Here is a 23,340-nt window from a genome sequence, read left to right as displayed (position 1 = left end):
CAGAAGGAGCAGGAAGTTATCATGAATGTGCTGAAAGAAATCAGTTGCCTACCTAGAATTCTATACTCAGCAACAACATTGTTCAAAAATGACAGAAAAATGTGGTTTTATAAAACCCCCACAAAACTAACACAAGTAGAAAAAGAGTAAATGAAGTTAAAGCAAATGGACTAGTATTATACAGAAGGGTAGTTACTAAATTTGAGCTTGTTGATTTAAATATGCACATTATATGTCCTAGGACATGTGTAGAACATAAACTGAACATTTAATATCCAAACTAGTAGAGGGCACAGGAGCTTCTGAAGTATTAGTAATAGTTTATTATTTTTTAAGATTTTATTTATTTTTAGAGGGAGGGGAAAGAAGGGAGACAGAGAGAGAGAGAGAGAGAGAGAGACACCACTGTGTGAGAGTGCCTCTTACAGGGCCCCAACAGCCCCCAACCAGGGACCTGGCATTGGCATGTGTCTGGACTGGGAATAGTACTGGTGACTTTTCCATTCACAAGTCTGTGTTCAATCCACTGATACACACCAGCCAGGCCAGTAATGTTTTATTTCCTGACCTAAACAGTGGTTACAAGAATTTCTGCTTTGTAATCATTTGTTAAATTGTCATATATTCTGTATACTTTTTAATATATATTTCAAAATTAAAATAAAATGGATTAATGTGGTTTATTATAGTAACAGATTAAAGGAGATGACTCATAAAATTATCTTAATATATTCAGAATAAGTATTCAATAAGATTCCTGCCCACTCATAGAAAACTCAAAGCTGGAATAAAAAGGGAACTTAATCTTAAAAAGGTTTTCTTAATGTACACACAAATTTTAGTTAGATACTACAGGTATACTTTTTAAAAATCAGGAATAAAATAAGGATGCCCAGTGTTACTTCTGGATCTATTATATTAGAGGTCCCAGCAAAAAAAAAAAAAGTATGACAAGGGAAAAGAGTAAAAAGAATAAGAATTTGAAGAGAAGAAACAAAATTGTATTACTTTGATATTAAATGTAAATTAACTATATGAAACTTCAATAAAATCTAACAAGTAAATTATTAGAATTAATCAGAGAAATTAGCAGACTTCTGCCAAGATGGAGGCATAGGTGGAAACACTGTGCCTTCTCGCACAACCAAGTTTAAAGACAACAAAGTTTTAGTGACAAAAAATGCAGCCAAAACACAGAAAAACTGAACTATACGGAAGTCCGACAACAACAAACCGTTCAGCCAGACCGGTAAGAGGGGTGGAGCCAGCAGTGGAGCAGGGTGGGGCACGAAAGATCTCCCGACCCAGCAGGCAGCTGTAGATGGATCCCAGGTATGGGGTTGCAATGGGCAGACCCAGTGAGGGCTCCAGGCACCAGGCTGACCGTGGTCACACATTCACGCGCAGATAAACTAGCGAAGGAGCGAGCAGTGACACAGACCTTGCATGTGCCTTGGTGTGTTCCTCCTTGGGTCCCTTGGGCACCTTCTTTGGGACCTTCTGAGCGGGCCCCAGATTCGGGAAGCAGCAGAAGGGACTTCTCTTTGACCCCGCCCCTACATACAGCATCACAAACCAGTGACCTGGGTGTCCCCATCCTGGTGAACACCTAGGGCTCTACTCCTCCTATGTAACAGGCGTGAACAGACCAAAACATGGCTCAAGAAGAACTCAAAGCCCCAGAACCCATAACTCTAAGCGACCAAGAAATAGCCAAACTTTCAGATGCACAGTTCAAAACACTGGTTATCAGGATCCTCACAGAACTAGTTGATTTTAGTCACAAATTAGAGGAACATATGAAGGCTAAACTAATTGAAATGAAGGAAAATGCACAGGAAACCAATAGTGATGGAAAGGAAACTGGGACTCAAATCAAGAAAGTGGACCAGAAGGAAGGAAAAAATGACCAAACAGAAAAATATGAAGCAACAAGAACTCAAAAAAATGAGGAGAGGCTTAGGAACCTTCAGGACATCTTTAAACGCTCCAACATTTGAATTACAGGGGTGCCAGAAGGGGAAGAACAGCCACCAGTGGAAAGCATATTTGAACAAATAATAAAGGAGAACTTCCCCAATCTGGCAAAGGAAATAGATTTCCAGGAAATCCAGGAAGCTCAGAGAGTCCCAAAAAACTTGGACCCAAGGAGGAACACACCAAGGCACATCATCATTACATTAGCCAAGATTAAAATGAAGGAGAGAATCCTAGAAGCAGCAAGAGATAAGGGGACAGTCACCTACAAAGGAGCTTCCATCAGACTGTCAGCTGATTTCTCAAAAGAGACCTTACAGGCAAGAAGGGGCTGGAAAGAAGTATTCCAAGTCATGAAAGGCAAGGACCTACATCCAAGATTGCTCTATCCAGCAAAGCTTTCATTTAGAATGGAAGGACAGATAAAGTGCTTCTCAGATAAGGTCAAGTTCAAGGAGTTCATCATCACCAAGCCCTTATTATATGAAATGTTAAAGGGACTTATCTAAGAAAAAGAAGATAAAAAAGATGAACAGTGAAAGGACAGCAAACTCACAGTTATTAAGAACCACACCTAAAACAAAAAGCAAACTAGGAGGACAGCTAGATCGGGAGTGGAACCATAGACATAAAGATCACATGGAGGGTTAGCAACACTGGAGTGGGAGGAGGGGAAGGTGGGAGAAGGTACAGAGAATAAATAGCATAGAAAGTAGGTAGAAAACAGATAGGGGGAGGGCAAGAATAGTATGGGAAATATAGCATCTAAAGAACTTGAGACACGTGGTCATAAACTAAAGGGGGGAATGGTGGGAGAGGGGTATGCAGAGTGGAGGGGAATGAAGGAGGGGAAATAGGACAACTGTAATGGCATAATCGATAAAATATATTTTTAAAAGAGAGAGAAATTAGCAGATTTGCTAGAGACAAAAATTCAATAGAGAAAAGTTAAATGTATTTCTATATACTACTGATAAAATGTAAACTAAAATTATGCTATTTACAATAGCAATAGATAGTATTTAAATACAAATATGTATTGTGTTTATTTTGATGTATAGTATTTAAATATAAATATATATACACATATATAATATGTAAATATAAACACATACCAAAGATAAAGCTAACAAAAAAATCAGGCTCTTACTATAAAAATTATAACTTTTAGTGGAAGACATAAATGAAAAAATTTGGGAGAGAGATTATGTTTATGCATAGGAACATTAAATATCCTAAAGATGTCAATTCTTCCCAACTTGATATATAGATATAATATAATTCTAATAAAAGTCCTAACAGCTTTTCATGAAACTTGAAAAGCTGATACTGAAATATGGAAGAAGGTTAAGAGAAAGAAGAATAGCAGAAACATCCCAAAGAATAATAAAGTGAGGGGTTTATAATTAAGAGAGAATGGAAATGACTTAAAGACAGACTGAGACCAATGAAACCTAGAAACAAACTCATGCATATGTATAAACTTGGCAAGACATTTCAAATCAGTGGTAAAAGGACTTTTGAAAAAAACTGTGCTGGGATAAATGGTAATCAATATGGGGGGAGGGGAATAGGTCTTTACCTCATACCAGGCATAAACATACATTCCAAATGGAAAAGGACTTAAATGTCAAAGTCATAATTTTAAAATTTAGGAAAAAATATTAAAACATCTTCATGACTTCACAATAAAAGTCACAAACTATAAAGAAAAATGCTGATTGATTAAACTACATAAAAATTAGAAACATGGACTTCCAGTCAAGGTGGAGGCATAAGTAGACACACTTCACCTCCTGGTACAACCACAGAAAGAATTACAACTAGATCTCAAAACAGCAACCAGAACCATAAGAAAATTGAACGCTATAGAAGCTCAACAACCAAGGATTTAATGAAGCCACATTCATTCAGAAGGGCAGAAGGGGTGAGCCATGGAGACAGGCAGAGAGGTGTGGAGACATGGTGTGGTATGGAGAGTGGGTGGCAGCAATGGAACGAATGGTCCCATATTCATGCATGGTGGATAAAAACCTTGGGAGCAAGTGATCCTAGCCCCAAGCTAGAACACACAGCTCAGGATTCCAGCACCAGGAAGATAAATTGCCATAACACCTGGCTGTAAAAACCAGTAGAGGTTGGGGCAGCAGAGAAAACTGCTGGATTTTTAGGAGACTAGGTTTAAAGGGCTGCAGGAACTTAGAAGGTATATCAACCCACCCACTCTGGGATTAACCACCAGGCAACAGCTGGAAGGGCACCAGTTGCATATGGGAAGTAGGTAAAATGACTGGAAACTGGCTGAGTGCTGGGCAAATGTCTGGAAGCCAGGCAGCTAACTGTCCCCTCTCTGTGTCCTCCTCTAACACAGAGTCACAAAACGCTGAAATGAGTTGCCCTTACCCTGGTGATTACCTAAGACTCCAGTCCACATAATTTACAGTGTGCTACAATAGGTAGTGCTACTAAGACAAGGAGTCAAAGCAGCTTTACCTAATACACAGAAACAAACACAGGGAGGCAGCCAAATTAAGGAGACAAAGAAATATGGCCCAAATGAAAGAAGAGAACAAAACCACAGAAAAAGAACTAAATGAAATGGAGATAACCAACTTATCAGATGCAAAGTCAAAACACTGGTGCTCAGAATGCTCAAAGAACTCATTAAGTACAGCAACAACATAAAGGAAGAAATGAAGGTTACACTAAGTGAAATTTTAAAAATCTTCAGGAAACCACCAGTGGAAGGAGGAAGCCAGGATTCAAATCAATGATTTGGAACCTAAGGAAGAAATAAACATTCAACCAAAACAGCAAGAAGAAAAAAGAATTTAAAAGAATGAGGAAAGGCTTCTAAGACACATCAAATTAAAATGCCTAAGGTTAGCCCTGGCTGGTGTAGCTCAGTGGATTGAGTGCAGGTCTGCAAACCAGAGGATCGCAGTTCGATTCCCAGTCAGGGCACATGCCTGAGTTGCAGGCCAGTTCCCAGCAGGGGAAGCAGGAAAGGCAACCATACATTGATGTTTCTCTCCCTCTCTCCTTCCCTTCCCCTCTGAAGATAAATAAATAAAATCTTTAAAAAATAAATAAAATAAAATGCCTAAGGTTAAAGATAAAGAGAGACTCTTATTAAAAGTAGTAAGAAAAAAGCACTAAGTTACCTACAGGGAGTTCCCATAAGACTGTCAGCTGATTTCTCAAAGGAAACTTTGCAGGCAAGAAGTATTCAGAGGGATGAAATGCAAGGACCTAGATTACTCCATCCAGCAAAGCTATAATTTAGAATGGAAAGGCAGATATAAAGTGCCTCCTAGACAAGATAAAGGAGTTCATCATCACCAGGCCATTAACACATGAAATGTTAGAGACTTATTTAAGAAAAAAGTAGATCAAAACTATAAACATTAAAATGGCAATAAATTCACAACTATCAACAACTAAATCTAAAAAGCAAAGTAAGCAAACAACCAGAACAGGAACAGAATCATAGGTATGGAGATCATTTGGAGGATTATCCACTGGGCAGCGGAAGGGGGAGAATGGGAGAAAAGGTACAGGGATTAAAAAAGCATAACTGGTAGGTACAAAATAAACAGGTGGATATTAAGAATAGTGTAGGAAATGGAGAAGCCAAAGAACTTATATGCACGACCCATGGACATGAACTAAGGTGGGGGATTGCTGGAGAAAAGGGGGGATAATGGGAGGAGGAGGCAAAGGGGGAAAAATTGGGACAACTGTAATAACATAATCAATAAAATTTATTTAAAAATAAAAAATAATAAAGGGATTATAAGGCAGCCAAAAAATGAGAAATGTGGTGAAGAAAGTAAAAAGACAAATCAGAATATATTCACAATACTTCCAACAAAACATTGGTATCTAGAATATATAAAAACTCCAATCCACTAAGAAAAAGACAAATACCCTAAGAGAGTAAAAGGCTTAAACAGTCAGTTTACCAAAGAAATCCAAATTCCAACATAATATTATATTTGTACAACATTTGTTAATGTTACTATGTAAACATTGTATTTATAGAAACACAAATAAACATTTATATGTTTGTCTATACAAACATATAAATATAAATATATATAGATGCAGAATTGTAATCAGGGAAATGCAAATTAAAACCCATCATACCATAAGACAGGCAAAATATTTTTAAATTTTATTAAATTTATTGGGGTGACATTGGTTAATAAAATTATATAGGTTTCAATGTGTCTTTTAAGATTTGTAAAGCTTTTTAAATTTTTATTTATTTATTTATTTAGATTTTATTTACTTTTAGAGAGAGAAGTGAGGGAGAGAGAAGAAGAGAAACATCAATGTGTGGTTGCTTCTCAAACGCCCCCTACTGGGGACCTGGCTTCCAACCCAGCATGTGCCCTGACCAGGAATCGAACTTGTGACCCTCTGTTTCCCAGATAAGCACTCAATCTACTGAGCCACACCAGCCAAGGCTCATTGTGTTTTGATAGATATTAGATAAAGAATATGTGGTACATATATACAATGGAATACTATTCACCCATAAGAAAAGATGAAGTACTGCCATTTGTGACAATATGAATAAGCCTTGAGTATATCCTGCTAAGCAAAATAAGTCAGATGGAAAAAGTCAAGAACCAAATCATTTCTACGCATGTGTCACAAAACTTAAAATCTGAATATGCCAAATGCTGGCAAAAACACATAACAATGAGAACTCACCTATGATGCTGGTTGAGAGCGCAAGCTGATAAAACAATTTTGGAAAACTACAGTACTATCTAAGAAAGTTAAAGATGCACATGCCCTATGACCCAGCAATTCTACTACCCCCACAGAGAAACTCTTGCATAGTGCTACAGAAGATACATAAGAAAATGTTTATAGCAACATGGTTTATAACAGAAAACAACTGGGAACAAGCTAAAGTTGAGTAAATACATATTTATACAATAAGTTACTATATAGGGGTGAAACTGAATGAATTACAGTTATATGAAAGAACATGAATAAATTTTTTTTAATTGTGTTGAGTGAAAAGAAAAAAGTATGACCGAAAAGAATACACACAGTGATTCCACTTTAAACAAAATTCAACAGGTCAAAACTAAGTATCATTATTTGAAGATACATTTCTATGGAGTAAAATAAAAGAAAGAGATGCTTAAATTTTTCAGAATGGCACTTAACTCTGAAGCTGGGTGAGGTAAGGAAATAGAATGAGGAGGAGCACACATTAAAAAAATATTCCTGATCATCGCCCTGGCCAGTGTAACTCAGTGGATTGAGCGGGGGCTGTGAACCAAGGGGTTGCTGGTTCAATTCCCAGTCAGGGGGCATGCCTAGGTTGTGGGCCAAGTCCCCAGTGGGGGACCACATATTGAAGTTTCTCTCCTTCCCTTTCTCCTTCCCCACTCTCTAAAAATAAATAAATAAAATATTTTTAAAAATATTGTTGATAATCTAGTTCTTGCCAGCATGATGGGTAAAAAGGTATTTGTTTTATTATTGTGTTGTCACTTATACGTACTCACTCATTTGTGTGGGGGGAGCCAAAACAACGCTATATATTCCATGAAGTCCTAATTAAACTCAGACACATGCACCTACATTGTGTAACAGCAGAGGCTCTGCATTCACACTGCCTGGGTTCAAATCCTGCCACTATAACCTACTGTCCATGTATATCTGAATTAGATTTCCTAACATTTCTGTGCTCCCACATCTATAAAATGGGGATAATAGTCATACTTACCTATAGGGTTGATAATAAAATTATGAAGTAACACCTGAGATCAACATTAATATTTAGGAAAAAAGTATAAGGAAATAACCTTAATAGCAAACATGATTACTTCTGGATAATAGATTTATACGTGCCAAATTTTCTTTTTCCTGCTATTACTCAAGTCTTCTACAATGATATTTTGCAATATAAAAAGTAAGTTTTTCAACATATGGATGCTGGAACAACTGAATATCCACATGCAAAAGAATGAAGTTGTATCCCTTCCTCATACCATATACAAAAAATTAATTAAAATGTATCAGAGACCTAAAATGTAAGAGTTAAAACTATAAAACTCTTATGAGAGCAAATCTCAGAAATGGTTTCGTGGATATGACACCAAAAGCACAAGTTAATAAAAAAAAATTGACTTCATTAAAATGAAAAACTTGTGTTTCAAAGACTACCATCAAGAACATAAAAAGAAAATACACAGAATAGGAGAAAATATTTACAGATTTTATATCTCTTAAATGTCTAGTATCCAGGACATATAAAGAACTCTTAGAATTCAAAAATAAACACAAAGGATTCAAAAATAAACACAAAGAACTCAATTTAGAAATGGACAAAGGATTTAAATAGACATTTCTCCAAAGGCCAATAAGCATATGAAAACATATTCAACATTATTCATCAGCAAAATGCAAATCAACATCACAATGAGATACCACTTCATTTTGATTCGGCAGCCACTAGGATGGCTATAATACAAAAGGTGAACAGTAAGTGTTGACAAGGACGTGGAGCTATTGAAACCCTCACATATTGCTGGTGGGAATGTAAAATAGTGCAAATGCTATGGAAAATAGTCTGGTGGCCCTTCAAAAAGTTAAATGACCCAGTCATTCCACTGCTAGACATATACCCAAGAGAAATGAAAACATATGGTGACGTAAAAACCATTCACAGCAGGATTATTCATAATAGCCAGAAAGTGGAAACAACACAAGTATCTATCAACTGATTTACATAATAAAGTATTATTCTGCCATAGAAAAGAATGAAGTACTGAAACATACTAGGTTCATACTACCACATGGATGAACCTAAAAAACATGCTAAGTCAAAGAAGCCAGGCACAAAAATCCACATATTTTAAAATTACAATTTATATGAAATGTATAAAAAAAGCAAACCTAGAGACAGACTGATTTGTGCTTGGGAATCAGGAGTCCTCAAGGAACAGGAAGTAACTGCTAATAGGTACAGAGTTTTTTGGGGGGTGATGAAAGTGTTCTGGAATTACATGGTGGTGGTGGCTGCATGACTCTGAATATACTAAACACCACTGAACTGTATATTTTAGATGAGTGAATTTTATGGTATGTGAATTATATCTCAATAAAGCTATCATTATTTTTTATTAACTTCTACTTTTTGACTTCAGGGGCTGTGTGGTATAGTAGAAAGTGCCCTGACTTTGATTCTAGCTCCTGCCTTTATTAGCATGGCTCTCATTCAACCATTCTGAGCCTAAGGATTTTCATCTGAAAGATGAAATGAAAAACTACCCATGTGGTTATTTTAGGACAAAAGTAGATATAAATATATAAAAAAAGAGTGTGAACTAGAAAATGCTATATAAATTCAAATGATACTGTGTCTATAACTGACTTGGAGGAGTAAGAACTACAAGGAAGGAATAAAAAATCACCCTGTTCAAGCTTTCTGTAGCTTGCTTCCATTTCATTTAGTCTCATCAGCTCATTGCTGCCTCCCTTTCTTGTAACTTTTGCTTCCTTAAATAGTGTTTGTTATAATCTTATATTTTTTAAAGCCCCAAAGTATAAACTGCTAAGCCGAATTAGGGTAATAATGAAATAGCCAGAAAAAGGCAAACAGATGGATAAAGACTGTAGTTCTTTTTACTGCTAGGTTAAATAAATTCTCCCAAGTCTTTAGTCAAATAAGAGTATATGACAAAAAAATAATCAAACAAAATTCTACAGACATTTAATTCTGTTACCTCTAGTGCATGTATGGGGATTGAGCATCTTCCCCAACCATTGAGATGGCAAAGAGAGTCCACAGTGCTGGCACTTCCATGGATCATTAGTCTATTTAAAAACTCCTCTTGAGTCAAACCAAACAAAATCAGAGACAGTCCATTTTCTACAGGAAAAAAAAGTTAACTTTAATAAATTAGTAGGATTTGGGTTTTAGGATTATGACAGGAATTAATTTCTTTTAAAAAACTTTTTTATTGATTGATTTTAGAGAGAGATTAAGGGAGGCAGGAGGAAGAAGGAGGAGAAAGAGAGAGAGATCAATTTGTTGTTTCACTTATTTATGCATTAATTGTTTGCTTTCTTATATGTGCCCTGGCCAGAGACTGAACCCACAATCTTGGTGTATCAGGATGAAACTCTAACCAGCTGAGCTAGCCAGCCAGGACCAGGAACTTATGTCTAATTATCCAATACTTCTGCACTATAATTACAAATAAATTTATTGGACACAAGGTATTATTATGATCTTAATTAACTCATCGTGATTTTTTAATGTTTTTAAAGTATTCTATTTTTAAAATGCTGACTATAAGGCAAATTCTAGTAAGAACAATGCAGTCTATTAAATAGCACTAAATTTCACTTTTCTATTTTGTATTATCTTGTACAATTGACACCTGGAATTTTTAACTATTTAAAGACACATTACATTTCTGGTTTACTAAAGTGAAACAATTAATAGAATGCTCCTGACATACAGAAATACATGATTACCAAAATGGAGTACTGAGGACGCACATGGTTTGTTCAGTCATAACATCCAGTAGCTTTGTAGGAGGTTATGGAATTAATGCATATCTGAAATATCAAACCCAAATGCCTATAGGGACAAGGCAGGTGGTGAAAGACATGCAATAGAAAGCTAACTGGAAAGAAAAGGGCTCATCTAAGAGAGATGAGATTCAGCTCCAACCCACAAATTACTCTGCAAGAATGCAGGTCCAGTGTTTGCCAGATCTTATAATTTTTCAGGAACAGTTGGAAATCCAGATTTTGTGTGAAGTCCTCTAATTTTACATGTTTATAATAAAATCTTTTTTTTTAAGTGTAGATAGTACAAGCCAAACAAAATAAATCTGCAGTTCATATATGGCCCATGAGCAGCTAACTTGCAACCTGTGCTTGTATGGATGTAAGTCAAGTGAAGACTCCCTGTATAAAAAACAAACTTTATTACTCTTAAACTTTCTCTAACTTAGTATCTTAACAGTTAGCTGAGCAGAAATCATATGAGAAAACAAGAGTAACAACAAACTTCCTCTATGAAAGATTATCACTTAGAAAAGAGAGTAGGCACTGCCCTGGCTGGTGTGGCTCAGTGGGTTGACTGAACCAAAAGGTCACTGGTTCAATTCCCAGTCAGGGCACATGCCTGGGTTGTGGACCAGGTCCCCACTTGGGGTGTGGAAGAGGCAAGCGATCAATATTCACCTCACACAATGATATTTCTCTCCTCTTTCTCTCTCCCTTCCCCTCTTTCTAAAAAACAAAAAAATAAATAAAATCTTTAAACAAAGAGAGAGAACAAAGTAGGCACTAACACCAGAGGGCAGCAAAAGTAAAATACATTAAGAGAAAGTACATGACTTCTCAGCAACAAACAACCTGACACAAGACATTCTCACCTGTCAAAGCAAGGCACAGTTGCGGGTCTCCACTACTGTCTATAGGAATACACTTCTTGCCAAGGCAAAAGCACTGCATGCCCTCAGTCTCCAAATCCCAAAGGACAATGGTGCAGCCTTTCCTCTTCACTGCCCAAGTGAACAGTGCAGTGAATCCTGTCACAGACATACATCGAAGCTCGATGGGTTCCTCTTGTTCACTGATGTACATTCTTTTCCATGCTCTCCCTGGGTCACTGGTCTTGGCATGATCTTTCTGTGAAAAATTATACTGACTGCGCATTATGTCCTGTGGAACAAAAGCCCAAACTGGCACACTGGTGCAGTGGTTATTAGATTCAGGGGGCTCCAGATGCAAAATATCCTGGAACCATGGAGCATAATGGGAAACCTCCAGTTTGGAGCTGTTTATGTTTTCATTCAGTGATAACAGCTGGGCTTTCCAAGACCTGGAAGAAAGGGTAGAACTCACAGCTGTTACAAGGGAAAGGCACTAAGTAAAAACACTCAACAAAGAACAAGCTGCACTTTTTCCAAAAAGTGCCTCTCTCTGTAAATACCTTTAGTGAAAGGGTATGGAGTGAGCATGACAAAACAAAATGAAAATAATAAAACAAATCCAAAAACATTTCTGTACCTATCAACTTGGAAGGAAAACTTGGTCAGTTTCATGTTATAGTCAGAATTAACAGGATCATCTTCATCTATCCCTTTAGGGCCTTCAATAGGAACATCTTCCAGAATTTTTTCACAAAGTAGGTGTCCTGGGTGTTGCCTACATTTAAAAATAACAGGCACAGTCAAAAATCGAGATCAAGTCCAAACCTGTATTACTACTGCTCCAATTAAAAATTGGGAGGTGAGAGGCAGGTATGTATGTCACAGAGAAGGAAGAATACAGACAGTAAGTTTCCCTGAACAGGACTCCTTCTTATCTCCATTACTTAAAGCAGAATGATAAAGTCAGTTTTAAGAGTTTAACCCATCTGTAACCATGTATGGTGATAGATGTTAACCAGATTTACTGTGTTGATCATTTTACCACTTATGCATATATGGAGTCATTATGTTGTACATCTAAAACTAATATGATGTTATATGTCAATTACATCTGCATTTTTAAAAAGTTGACCCTTAAGGGCAGTTAGCTTTACAAAGATACAGGAAGATTTGCTGTCTACTATATTGCAGATGTTATGATAAAAACTTTACATAAATTATCTCATTTAAGCCTTTCAACAACCCTAAGAAATAATATAGATATGGAAACCAAGGCTCAGAGAAACAATGGAGCTGAATTTGAACCAGGGAGGTGTGTCCATAAAAGGTTTCTAAGCACTCAATATATTGACACCACAAAGAGTTAAGCTGAGACAGGAGAAATGCATAAAAACTAGGAAGACAAAGATATGCATGTGGGTGAGTACATGCAAAGAGAGGGCTGTCATGTTAGAGAAATGCAAAGGCGGCTAGGGTAGCTAAAGCATAGTGAAAGGGAAGCAACGTGGTGTGAGAGAAGCTGGAGACTTTGGCAGGACAGATGGTTCACGGTTTATGGGTTATTAGGGATTTTTAGTTTTTATCTTGGGGAGGGGAAAAGGACGCTAGATAAGGGAAGTGACATGATCAGATGCAGAAGAGTAGCTGTGGGGAGAAAGGAAGGCATTTAAACCCTGAGCACTTACTTAAATTATTAACTATTAACCCTTTTAACAATTTGAAGGTAACATGTTATATTTGTCAAGGAGACGATGAAAAAAAGTTAAAGGAGGCAGGGTGACAGTGCAACAAGATGATACATGGAGAAGGTCTATACCCTGTCCCCAGATGATAATACCTGGCTCTACCTCTTATAAGATACAGACTTTGACAGCACTCTGGTTACTCTACAGAAGATGGATTTGAGGGGGTAAGAACAGACATGGGAGGACCAATTACAAGGCTGTTAAGTGAGTTCAAGTAAGTGATGACAGTGGGATGGATCAGTGATGACAGAGGAGTTAAGAAAGATGGACAGATTCAAGAAACATTTATGAAGATAGAACGGCTAGGACCTGGTGTTTACTGGATGTGGATCTAATAGTCAAGAGGCTGGAAATACAGAAAAGAAAGGAAAGGGAAAATGATCCCTGAGGACAGAGCACACACTAAGATGAGTTTTCCTAAAAGGTGGAAAATCCATCCGTTGTAATAGAAGGAAAGACAGAGAAGATGGGTGAAGAAAAGTGGGTTTGTAATATAATGTGAGAAACCAAAGGAGCTCCCATTATATGGGTTCTGTTCCTTTACAAAGCAAGAGGCAAAGTCACCCAAGAAGAGCTCGGGGTAAAGAAATGAATAGAGGTCTGAGGAAAATGGAGGCTTAGAAACATTGTTGTAAAAAATGGGCTCAGGAAAAAAAATCATTGTGAAATTTCCAGGTATTATTATCGAGAGACCAGTTGAAGGTTGTGAGTGTGAACTTACAATGGTATCAATTTTTCTTGGTGATTTTCATATAAGTGCTTAGTTGCTTGGGTGCAGAAACTCAGAAGGGAGAGTAAAGAAATAATTCTCAGAGCAAGTGCTATGAGGACAGGAGCGAGAGTTACAGAGTGTGACTTCTGCCAAGATGAAGGCGTAGGTGGAAGCACTGTGCCTTCTCGCACAACCAAGTTTAAAAACAACAAAGTTTTAGCAACAAAAATGCAGCCAAACCACAGAAAATTGAACTATATGGAAGTCTGACAACAACGAACCCTTCAGCCAAACCAGTAAGAGGGGCAGAGCCAGCAGCAGAGCAGGGTCGGGCAGGAAAGATCCACCGGACTGACCCGAGCGCGAGACCCAGGTGCGCAGGCAGCCATGGGCGGATCCCAGGTGTGGAGTAGCGGGTGGAAACACTGAGGACTCACCGCACAAGGCAGTGAACTCACTGAGGGCTGACCTCAGTCACACATTCACATGCAGATAAACTGGTGAAGGAGCGAGCGGTGAGAAAGACAGTGCAGGCCCCAGTGGCTAGAAGCGGCAGAGGTGACCACCATTGTCCTACTCTGACCATCCCCCCATATACAGCGTCACAAACCAGCGACCTGGGTGGCCCCTCTCTGACCACGCCCTCACAGACAGCATCACAAACCAGTGACCTGGGTGGCCCCGCCCTGGTGAACACCTAAGGCTCTGCTCCTCATATGTAACAGGCATGAACAGATCAAAGCATGGCTCAAGAACAACTCAGAGCCCTAGAGCCAATAAATCTAAGTGATGAAGATATAGCCAAACTTTCAGATGCACAGTTCAAAACACTGGTGATCAGGATGCTCACAGAACTGGTTGATTTTACTCACAAATTAGAAGAACATATGAAGGCTAAACTAATTGAAATGAAGGGAAATGCACAGGAAACTAATAGTAATGGAAAGGAAACTGGGACTCAAATCAAGAAAGTGGTCCAGAAGGAGGAAAAAAAATGACCAAACAGGAAAATATGACGAAACAAGAATTCAAAAAAAGGAGGAGAGGCTTAGGAACCTTCAGGACATCTTTGAACACTCCAACATCCAAATTATAGGGGTACCAGATAGGGGAAAGGAACAGCCACCAGTGGAAAACTTATTTGAACAAATAATAAAAGAGAACTTCCCAAATCTGGCAAAGGCAATAGACTTCCAGGAAATCCAGGAAGCTCAGAGAGTCCCAAAGAAGTTGGACCCAAGAAGAAACACACCAAGGCACATCATAATTACATTAGCCAAGATTAAAATGAAGAAGAGAATCCCTAAAAGCAGCAAGAGATAAGGGGACAGTCACCTACAAAGGAGTCCCCATCAGACTGTCAGCAGATTTCTCAAAAGAGACCTTACAGGCAAGAAGGGGCTGGAAAGAAGTATTCCAAGTCATGAAATCCAAAGACCTACAACCAAGATTGCTCTATCCAGCAAAACTTTCATTTAGAATGGAAGGACAGATAAAGTGCTTCTCAGATAAGATCAAATTCAAGGAGTTCATCATCACCAGGCCCTTATTATATGAAATGTTAAAGGGACTTACCTAAGAAAAAGAAGATAAAAAAGATGAACAGTGAAAGGACAGCAAACTCACAGATATTAAGAACCACACCTAAAACAAAAGCGAACTAAGAGGACAGCTAGATCAGGAGCAGAACCATAGAAATGAAGATCTCATGGAGGGTTAGCAACAGGGGAGTGGGAGGAGGAGAAGGGGGGAGAAGGTACAGAGAATAAGTAGCATAGATGGTAGGTAGAAAATAGGTAGGGGGGAGGGCAAGAATAGTATGGGAAATATAGAATCTAAAGAACTTGAGACACGTGGTCATGAACTAAAGGGGGGAATGGTAGGGGAGGGGGTGTGCAGGGTGGAGGGGAATGAAGGGGGGAAACAGAACAACTGTAATGGTATAATCAATAAAATATACTTTAAAAAACAAAGAGTTACAGAGTGCATCCCAGAAAGTAACTGAAATACTGGGCATAGAACCTATGCTGGAAAGAGAGGGAAGTCAAGACAGGAGGGGGAAAGGTCCACAAACTGGAAATTCCACTGAGGTCAGATAACAGAAGTGGGAATATCTGAATGAATAAGCAAGCTGGAAAATCTGAGAAGTTGTGGTCAGTGAGATATGTCGAACAGTAATTTGAGGGGGGAGCAGTTTTAAATGATGGCAAAGCCCAGGGTATGAACATGAGAGTGGACAGCTAAGATAAACTGGAAGACAAGTCACTGACAATGAACTTAAAGAAAAAAGCATGAGTTTGGGTTCTTGAGGAGCTTCGAAGCTCTATCAGAAACATGAAAAAAATTAGGGAAGTAATACAAAACTATACAATTAAGTGCTAAATGGTAGTTCAAAGCAGAAATGCTATGAAAGTTCAAAGAGGAAAAATTATAAAATGAGTATAAAATTACAAGAGGAAAAGATTTTTAGTAAGAAAAGGCTTCATGAAATCAGTGGGTATCAAAGGATGAACAGGACTTGATAAAATGAAAAGGAGGGACTGACATTCTGTATCAGGGGAAAGAGCTGGAACCATGAAGCAAGAAAGACAGAGACAGATTTCAGAGCACACTTACAAAATAAAACATGCAGTCAATGGCAAAGAAGTTACATTAATTAAAGAGCGTTTACATAAATAATTAATGAAAAGAGATTACTTACTTAGCTGGACAGGGCAGATCCCTAAATTTAATGCAGGGAATAACAGTAGCTCTTTGGCTGATGTTACCCGGCTGAGTTCAATGAAATTTGTTCAAAGGAATGTGCCTGGTGCCCTCTTCAGAGTTCTCTCAGTGTCTCAAAGGAACAGAACCCTATACTCAAGGATCAGACTGCCTGAGTAGGCTTTTCTTCCTCCTCCTGTCAAATTGTTTTTACTGATGATTAAGGGTAACTACATATACAGATATGTTTTGGTCAGTAAAAATAGCCTACTGATGAACAAGCACACAATCTGTACTGCTAATCAACCCTACTCAAAGATTAAAACCAAAAAGAAAGAAAAAAATCACAGTGATGAGAAGTTCTGATAGAATGTAAAGATGAATTTATCATTTTTTTGGTGATCCAAGAAGAAATAAAACCCATCAAAAACATTCTAATTACATGGATTTGTTATCTTATTCAATATTAAGTTAGGACCAAAAATCCAAATGATTTTGAATGGCCCTAAATACTAAAGTCCTAAATGTGCACTGGCCAACTTTTACATAACCAAGTTGCAATGTATAAGCTACTGGGTGTGTGTGTGTGTGTGAGCATGTGCACACCCCCCCCCACAAACATTATAGAATCATAAGCAACTAGAATACTATCTGAATTGAAAAGCAAGATAAATAAGCACTCAATTTTTACTAATATATTAGACAGTCAAAAGTGTGAACTCTCCAAGGAAAACACCTGAGGAAATCTTCAGCTGAATAAAGTTAGTTTAGTATATCTTGTCAAACTCTTTTAAGAGATAAGTAATCCCCAAGGAAGCTGAGACACTGAGCCACATAAGAATCCTATCACATGGTAAATACCATTTCTCTTTTACTCTAACGTGAGGCAAGAGATGAATAAACAATGTATAATAGCCAATGGCTTGCCCTGGCTGGTGTGGGTCAGTGGATTGAGTGCCAGCCTGGGAACTGAAAGGTCAGTGGTTCGATTCCCAGTCAGAACTCATGCCTGGGTTGCAGGCTGGGCCAACAGTTGGGGGTGTGCAAGAGGCAACCAACTGATTTTTCTCTCCCTCTCTTTCTCCCTCCTTTCCCCTTTGTCTAAAAATAAATAAATAAAATATTTTTTAAAAAGCCAATGGCTTTTAAAATTGTGCTGGATAGCTTTTCCACTTATAGGATGACATAAGCCATATATAATGACATACATAAATCAAAGTCAACATTTTGATATACATCCAGAAATAAAAAGGTAATCAGTGGTCATTTGCACACATTGTTACACAGGAACAACCTCACTACGTAGTAGCTAAAACATGACCTAAATGAATAGAAATAAGCTAGTATAAACAAAAAGCTAACAAGTACATTTTAAACCTTTTATGGCTCAAATTATTTACTTCAAACTAGAGACTGCAGCAATCTACATACCTGAAGTACAAAGTTAAGTTAAGAGCAATCGCAGAGTTGGAGGAGCTGATAATCACTGCAACATCTAGGTCTTGAGACACTTTCAGTGAAGTAAAGGAAATCTTGGCTGGCTTCTGTTGCTGCTCATTACACATATCTTCTTGGTGAAGTGCTAAATCCACATGAGCTACATGTGTACCATCCACAATATCAAAAATGTCTTTGAGTTAAGAGTTAAAGAAAATGACAGTCTTAAGTATGCCTAACCATTTAAACTACAAGATGGACAGAGCTATAGGCTTAGCTGCTCCAACCCTGTGGGTGCAATAACTGAAGGACACAGGCTGCCCCATCACAGTACCAGATGACTATGAAGTTGGTGACCCAATACACGACCCGACAGAGTGTTCATTAAACAATGCTTGCTGAATACCCACTCTGTGGCAGGCCCCGGGACACTGGCAATATTTTCCACTAGTGTTCTACAACAATGCTGTCCAAGAGAAATATAATGTGAACCATGTTCATCATTGAAAATTTTCTAGTAGCCTTATTTAAAAAGTAAAAAGAAGTCTGTGAAACTAATTTTAATAACATATTTTACTTAATTCAACATATCCAAAATACCATTTCAACCTGTAATCAGAAAAAAAGTTGAGATATTTACATCATTTTTATGTGTCCAACATCTGTTAATTTATACTTATAGCATATCTCAATTCTGACACTGAATTTTTACTGAAAATACCTGATCTGTATTTAGACTTTATATAATTTACATTTGAAAATACATAAAAGTTTTCCAATAGCTTAACTGAGCATCAGCTTTTAAATCTAAAGTAATTTAATAAAATAAAGAATTTAGTTCCTCAGTCATGCTAGCCAGTTTCTTAGTGCTGTGTTGGATAGCAGTGTTCTATAACCTGGCAACAAAAATAAAGTTAATCCAATAATTTGATATTCTTACAAAAGTTTTAATGTAGGCTGATATATCTAAAATTTATATATATATGTATATATAAATATAAATTTTATAACATATATCTATATATATATTCCTCTAATTCAGAAATGAAAGTTCCAAAATCACATAACAGGTCATTTTTCAAGCCTTTGAAATAATTTTGCTGATTACCGATGGATCTGCTAGAGAGAAAAAAAGCAACAACACAAAAACCATAATATTTTCCAAAAAATAAATAAAAGTGGTTAGGCAAACCATATGATTCACTAATATGATGGAATCATCATTCTATGAGGTGGATACAGCATTACCATAAGCAGTCATCTAAATCTTTCCTGGAACAGCATACTAGAATAAATGGGTAATGCAGAGCATACACAACTTAAAAAGAACACAAATAACCTAGACAAGATGACTGTGACCTTGAAAAACCATTCATACACTAGAAAATATCTGAATGGAATATGAATCAATAAAGTTATTCTAAGTTCATGAAGATTTTTCCCTAAAAAGTTTTACTGAAAAAGTAACCAAATACCTATACTACAGTTCCTTAAAACTAAAAGCCTGAGAAAATTAATCTTTCTAGGTATTCTCCTCCCCTGAATATCAACATTTTTACCACCAAGGATACAGATCCAGCCTAAACTACTCAAAACAAAAAGAATTCCTCTGCAGAGCTGTGTGTCGGTAATGCTGTCCACTGCCTGGGCAGGCAAGGGTAAAGTGAAATAGTTGAGTACTCTAATCTCAGCATCTTTTTCAGGAAACATGATGTGTAGGACTATAAATTTGTTGATGAACAATAATGATGTGTTATTGTGAAATGACAGAATTCTCAAAGATAATAAGGAAATACCTATGAAACAAAAGAATATTATAAGAAACTCATTGGTCACAATGTTACAATGGGTAAATTTGATTTTATAAATATAACAAAAACAGGTAAAACAAAAAAGAAACGGCACTTAACTAGGTGAACTCTAGACTGTTATTATTTACACCACCTAGGCAAGTGGTCACTGGAAGGCAGGTTAAGGGGATAAATAAAGATGGTCCACACTGTCTCAGTTCCTTCTGTTATGGCCAGTCTGACAGCACACCAGAAGAACATTCAGAAAGCCTTTTTACCCACGGGACCCCACAAGGACAATTACACACCTTTTTTAAAAAATGAAAAGAAAGGCCCTGGCTGGTATAGCTCAGTGGATTGAATGCTGGCCTGTGAACCAAAGTGTCACCAGTTCGATTCCCAGTTGGGCCACATGCCTGGGTTGCAGGCCAGGTGCCCCCATGGGGGTTTGCGAGAGGCAACCACACACTGATGCTTCTCTCCCTTTCTCCCTCCCTTCTCCTCTAAAAATAAATATAAAATCTAAAAATAAATTTAAAAAAATTTTAATGATAAAGAAGGAACCTTCAAATCAAGAGTGACAAACATGCTACTGCCTTAAAAATAGAAGCCCGAGTGCCTTGGTTTCTGCTCCCCGAGGCCCTCAGAATGACGCATGATCAGTAGCTCTGTAACCAGTCGAGATCAGCCCTGTCCAGTAGAAACATAATGTCGGCCACAAATGGAAACCACATGTAATTAAAAATTTTTTAATACTAGCTGTATTGAAAAGGTGAAACTAATTTTAGTATATATATTTTTACCTCATTATATCCAAATTATTTCAACATATAATTAACACAAAAACCCATTAATGGAGAGATTTTACTTTTTTGTACTAAGTCTTCAAAATCTGGCACGTATTTGATGCTTAAAGGACACCTTAATTCATATTAACCACATTTCAAAGGCTTAAGAACCCAAGTGGCTAGTACTGGACAAAGCAGATCTCCCATGATTTTAGGGATGTAAGAACCTTTCCTGAAATACACAAAATTACATAGCAATGTCACAAATTTAAACACACTAAAAGACCACCTGTAAATACTTACTGATATTTTGATCTTCAATAAGCTTTTGCAACATCTCCTCAGTATAGCTATACAAAATAGTTCCGTCACATCTTCCATCTTTCAAATTAAATTCATAGATGAGCAGTTCATAATTTTCACTAAGAGCAAGCAGCCTGGGCCTCTCTGTTGGTGTGCTGCTGTTATGAGAATCCTCCCACACAAATCTAAGGAAAAAGTTTAGGTTATTTTTTATAGTCTATGTCTACAATAATATTCACCCACAATGGGGAGATTGAAAGGGCAGAAGGAGTACAGTTCTTTAGTTCACCTGGTAGCATTAATTCTACATTAAATTAAAGACAATGGCCCTGGCTACTGTGGCTCAATGGACTGAGTACCAGCCTGCAAACCAAAGGCTTGTCTGTTCCATACCCAGTCAGGGCACATGCCTGGATTGTGAGCCAGGTCCCCAAGTTGGGGAGGCATAAGAAGCAACCACACATTGACGTTTCCCTCTCTTTCTCTAGAAATAAATAAATAAAATCTTCTTTAAAAGTTACTTAAAAAAAGAGAATGTAAACTGTTCTAGAACTTCCTGCCTCTTCCCCCTTCCCCTTCCTACTTCTTCCCCCTCAGCCTCTTCACACCAACTCGAGAATGTAAAAGTGGGTGGTGAAAAGGGCGCACGGGGAAAGAAATGATGACTGCTTTTATTTCTTCATCCTGAATACTGACTGGTGATATACTGAAAAGAACTGTCATAATTAAGGGCAGGTTTCAACAACCAAGTATGTATATAATTTTTTGAGGTGGTACTCACAATGAACAAAATAAGTTTTGGTAACTTAAATGCTTTCAAAAACTTTTAAAAAGAAAGTGATTATTTGTATTAACTGACCTTAGGACTCCAAAATGGTATGTTATAGTATAATTCTGTCCAGCAGAATTCTCACTGTGAGGATGGAAGTGATCTATAGATCAGCATTGTTCAATGCAGTAGCCAATAGTCACATGTGGCTACTGAGCACCTGAAATGTGAGTAATGCAACTGAAGAAATGAATTTAAAATTTTACGTCATGTGTGGCTAATGGCTACCATGCTGGACAGCACAGTTACAGTATTTTTACAGCAGTGTAATGTCAACATAACAACACTGGCTAACAAGGATGGAAAGAGACTGATGATGTATAGCTTCAAGTTAAATAATCAAAGTACATTACATTTTTAAAAGGGTCCCAATTCTGAAAACAATGCAATGGACTGAAATGAGGCTACCACACTGATAAAGTTTCATCTTTTTAAAAAGCTTTCTTTCTACAGAAGTAGTAAGTTCAATATCTAGAAAAATTGGACTTGGTGCTATTATGTCCTTATTAGTACATAATAACACATTATGTATTAGAATAAGATTAACACATTATGTATTTCTATCCTTGTGCCTAGACTAATGATTTTTTTCATTGATACCCAATTCCTGATTGTTTACACTGAAAATTTGGAAAACAAAATTTTTCTTAAACAACACATATTTCTCACAGTTCTGGAGGCTACAAGTCTAAGATCAAGGTGCCCACAGAGTGGTTTCTGGGGAGGCAGCTCTTCCCAGCTAGCAGACAACCACTTCCTTGCTCTGTCCCCACAAGACTTTTACTCTCTGTGCTTGGAGAGAGAGAGATCCAGTGTCTCTCCCTCTTCTTATTAGAAAACCAGTGCTACAGAATTAGAAACCCACCCTTCTCACTTCATTTAACCTTAATTATTTCCTTAAGGGCTTTATCTCCAACTGGAGTCACATGGGTGGTTAAGGTTTCAATACGCAAATTTTGGGGAACTCACAAAGTGCATAAGACCTCCATGCCACTGGAAGGCAGCCAGTTAAAAAGATGTCACCTCTTTCATACTGCCTCCTTAACAATATAAATGTTGAGTATGGAAAATGTTCAACAAATTAAGACACATTTGTCTTGTGACCAATGTGTCTTGCAGTAGCCAATGGCCACATGTGGCCATTGAATACTATATATGAATACTGTGACATCATTAACATCATTAGCACATGGACTGTAAAATCGCATGGAAAAACACAATTTTCAATGAAAATAACAAAATATAGAATGTAGAGTGATTTCAACAATATAAAAAGGATTACATGTACTTAAAGAAAAGTAGGATGTAAATCCCTGGACACTATAAACCTGTCCTTATTTTTACCCTATGAAGTATTTTAATTAAATTAAAATTCAATTCAACTCAAATTAAAAAGCTTTTTTTGAACCATCCCCTCCTATTAATTGCGTGCAGTAACTTATAAATGACCCATTAACTCATGCATGTATGTCTTACCTTTTAAGTTCTCAAACATCTAAAGCAGTCTACTTTTTACTCTGCAACCCTCTATTCATAGGGTACTTAATACTGTTGAATAAGCTTACTTCCCCTAGTGAGAGTTTCCTCTTTCTAGCAACCAGAGATCAGGAATAAAGAAGACAAACAGAAGA

The 23,340-nt window shown here is 37.3% G+C and overlaps 1 protein-coding gene across 1 annotated transcript in view; it reads right to left on the bottom strand.

Annotated features, from left to right (window-relative positions):
- The window catches only part of SPG11 (SPG11 vesicle trafficking associated, spatacsin), a 111,574-nt gene that overhangs the window by 87,142 nt on the left and 1,092 nt on the right, over nucleotides 1–23,340 (bottom strand). The window contains exons 2-7 of the mRNA XM_037152005.2: nucleotides 20,881–21,065; nucleotides 19,571–19,795; nucleotides 17,994–18,192; nucleotides 12,040–12,177; nucleotides 11,403–11,851; nucleotides 9,735–9,880 (exon numbers count right to left, since the gene is read on the bottom strand). Of these exons, the coding sequence (XP_037007900.2) occupies nucleotides 9,735–9,880; nucleotides 11,403–11,851; nucleotides 12,040–12,177; nucleotides 17,994–18,192; nucleotides 19,571–19,795; nucleotides 20,881–21,065 (1,342 nt within the window). The remainder of the gene's footprint in view (nucleotides 1–9,734; nucleotides 9,881–11,402; nucleotides 11,852–12,039; nucleotides 12,178–17,993; nucleotides 18,193–19,570; nucleotides 19,796–20,880; nucleotides 21,066–23,340) is intronic.

The sequence above is a fragment of the Artibeus jamaicensis genome, unplaced genomic scaffold (genome assembly GCF_021234435.1).
Source record: "Artibeus jamaicensis isolate MK-2021 breed Jamaican fruit bat unplaced genomic scaffold, CSHL_Jam_final contig_3201, whole genome shotgun sequence".
Classification (NCBI taxonomy): domain Eukaryota; kingdom Metazoa; phylum Chordata; class Mammalia; order Chiroptera; family Phyllostomidae; genus Artibeus; species Artibeus jamaicensis.
Note: the sequence above shows the minus strand (reverse complement) of the source record. Positions and strands in the feature narration are given on the sequence as shown.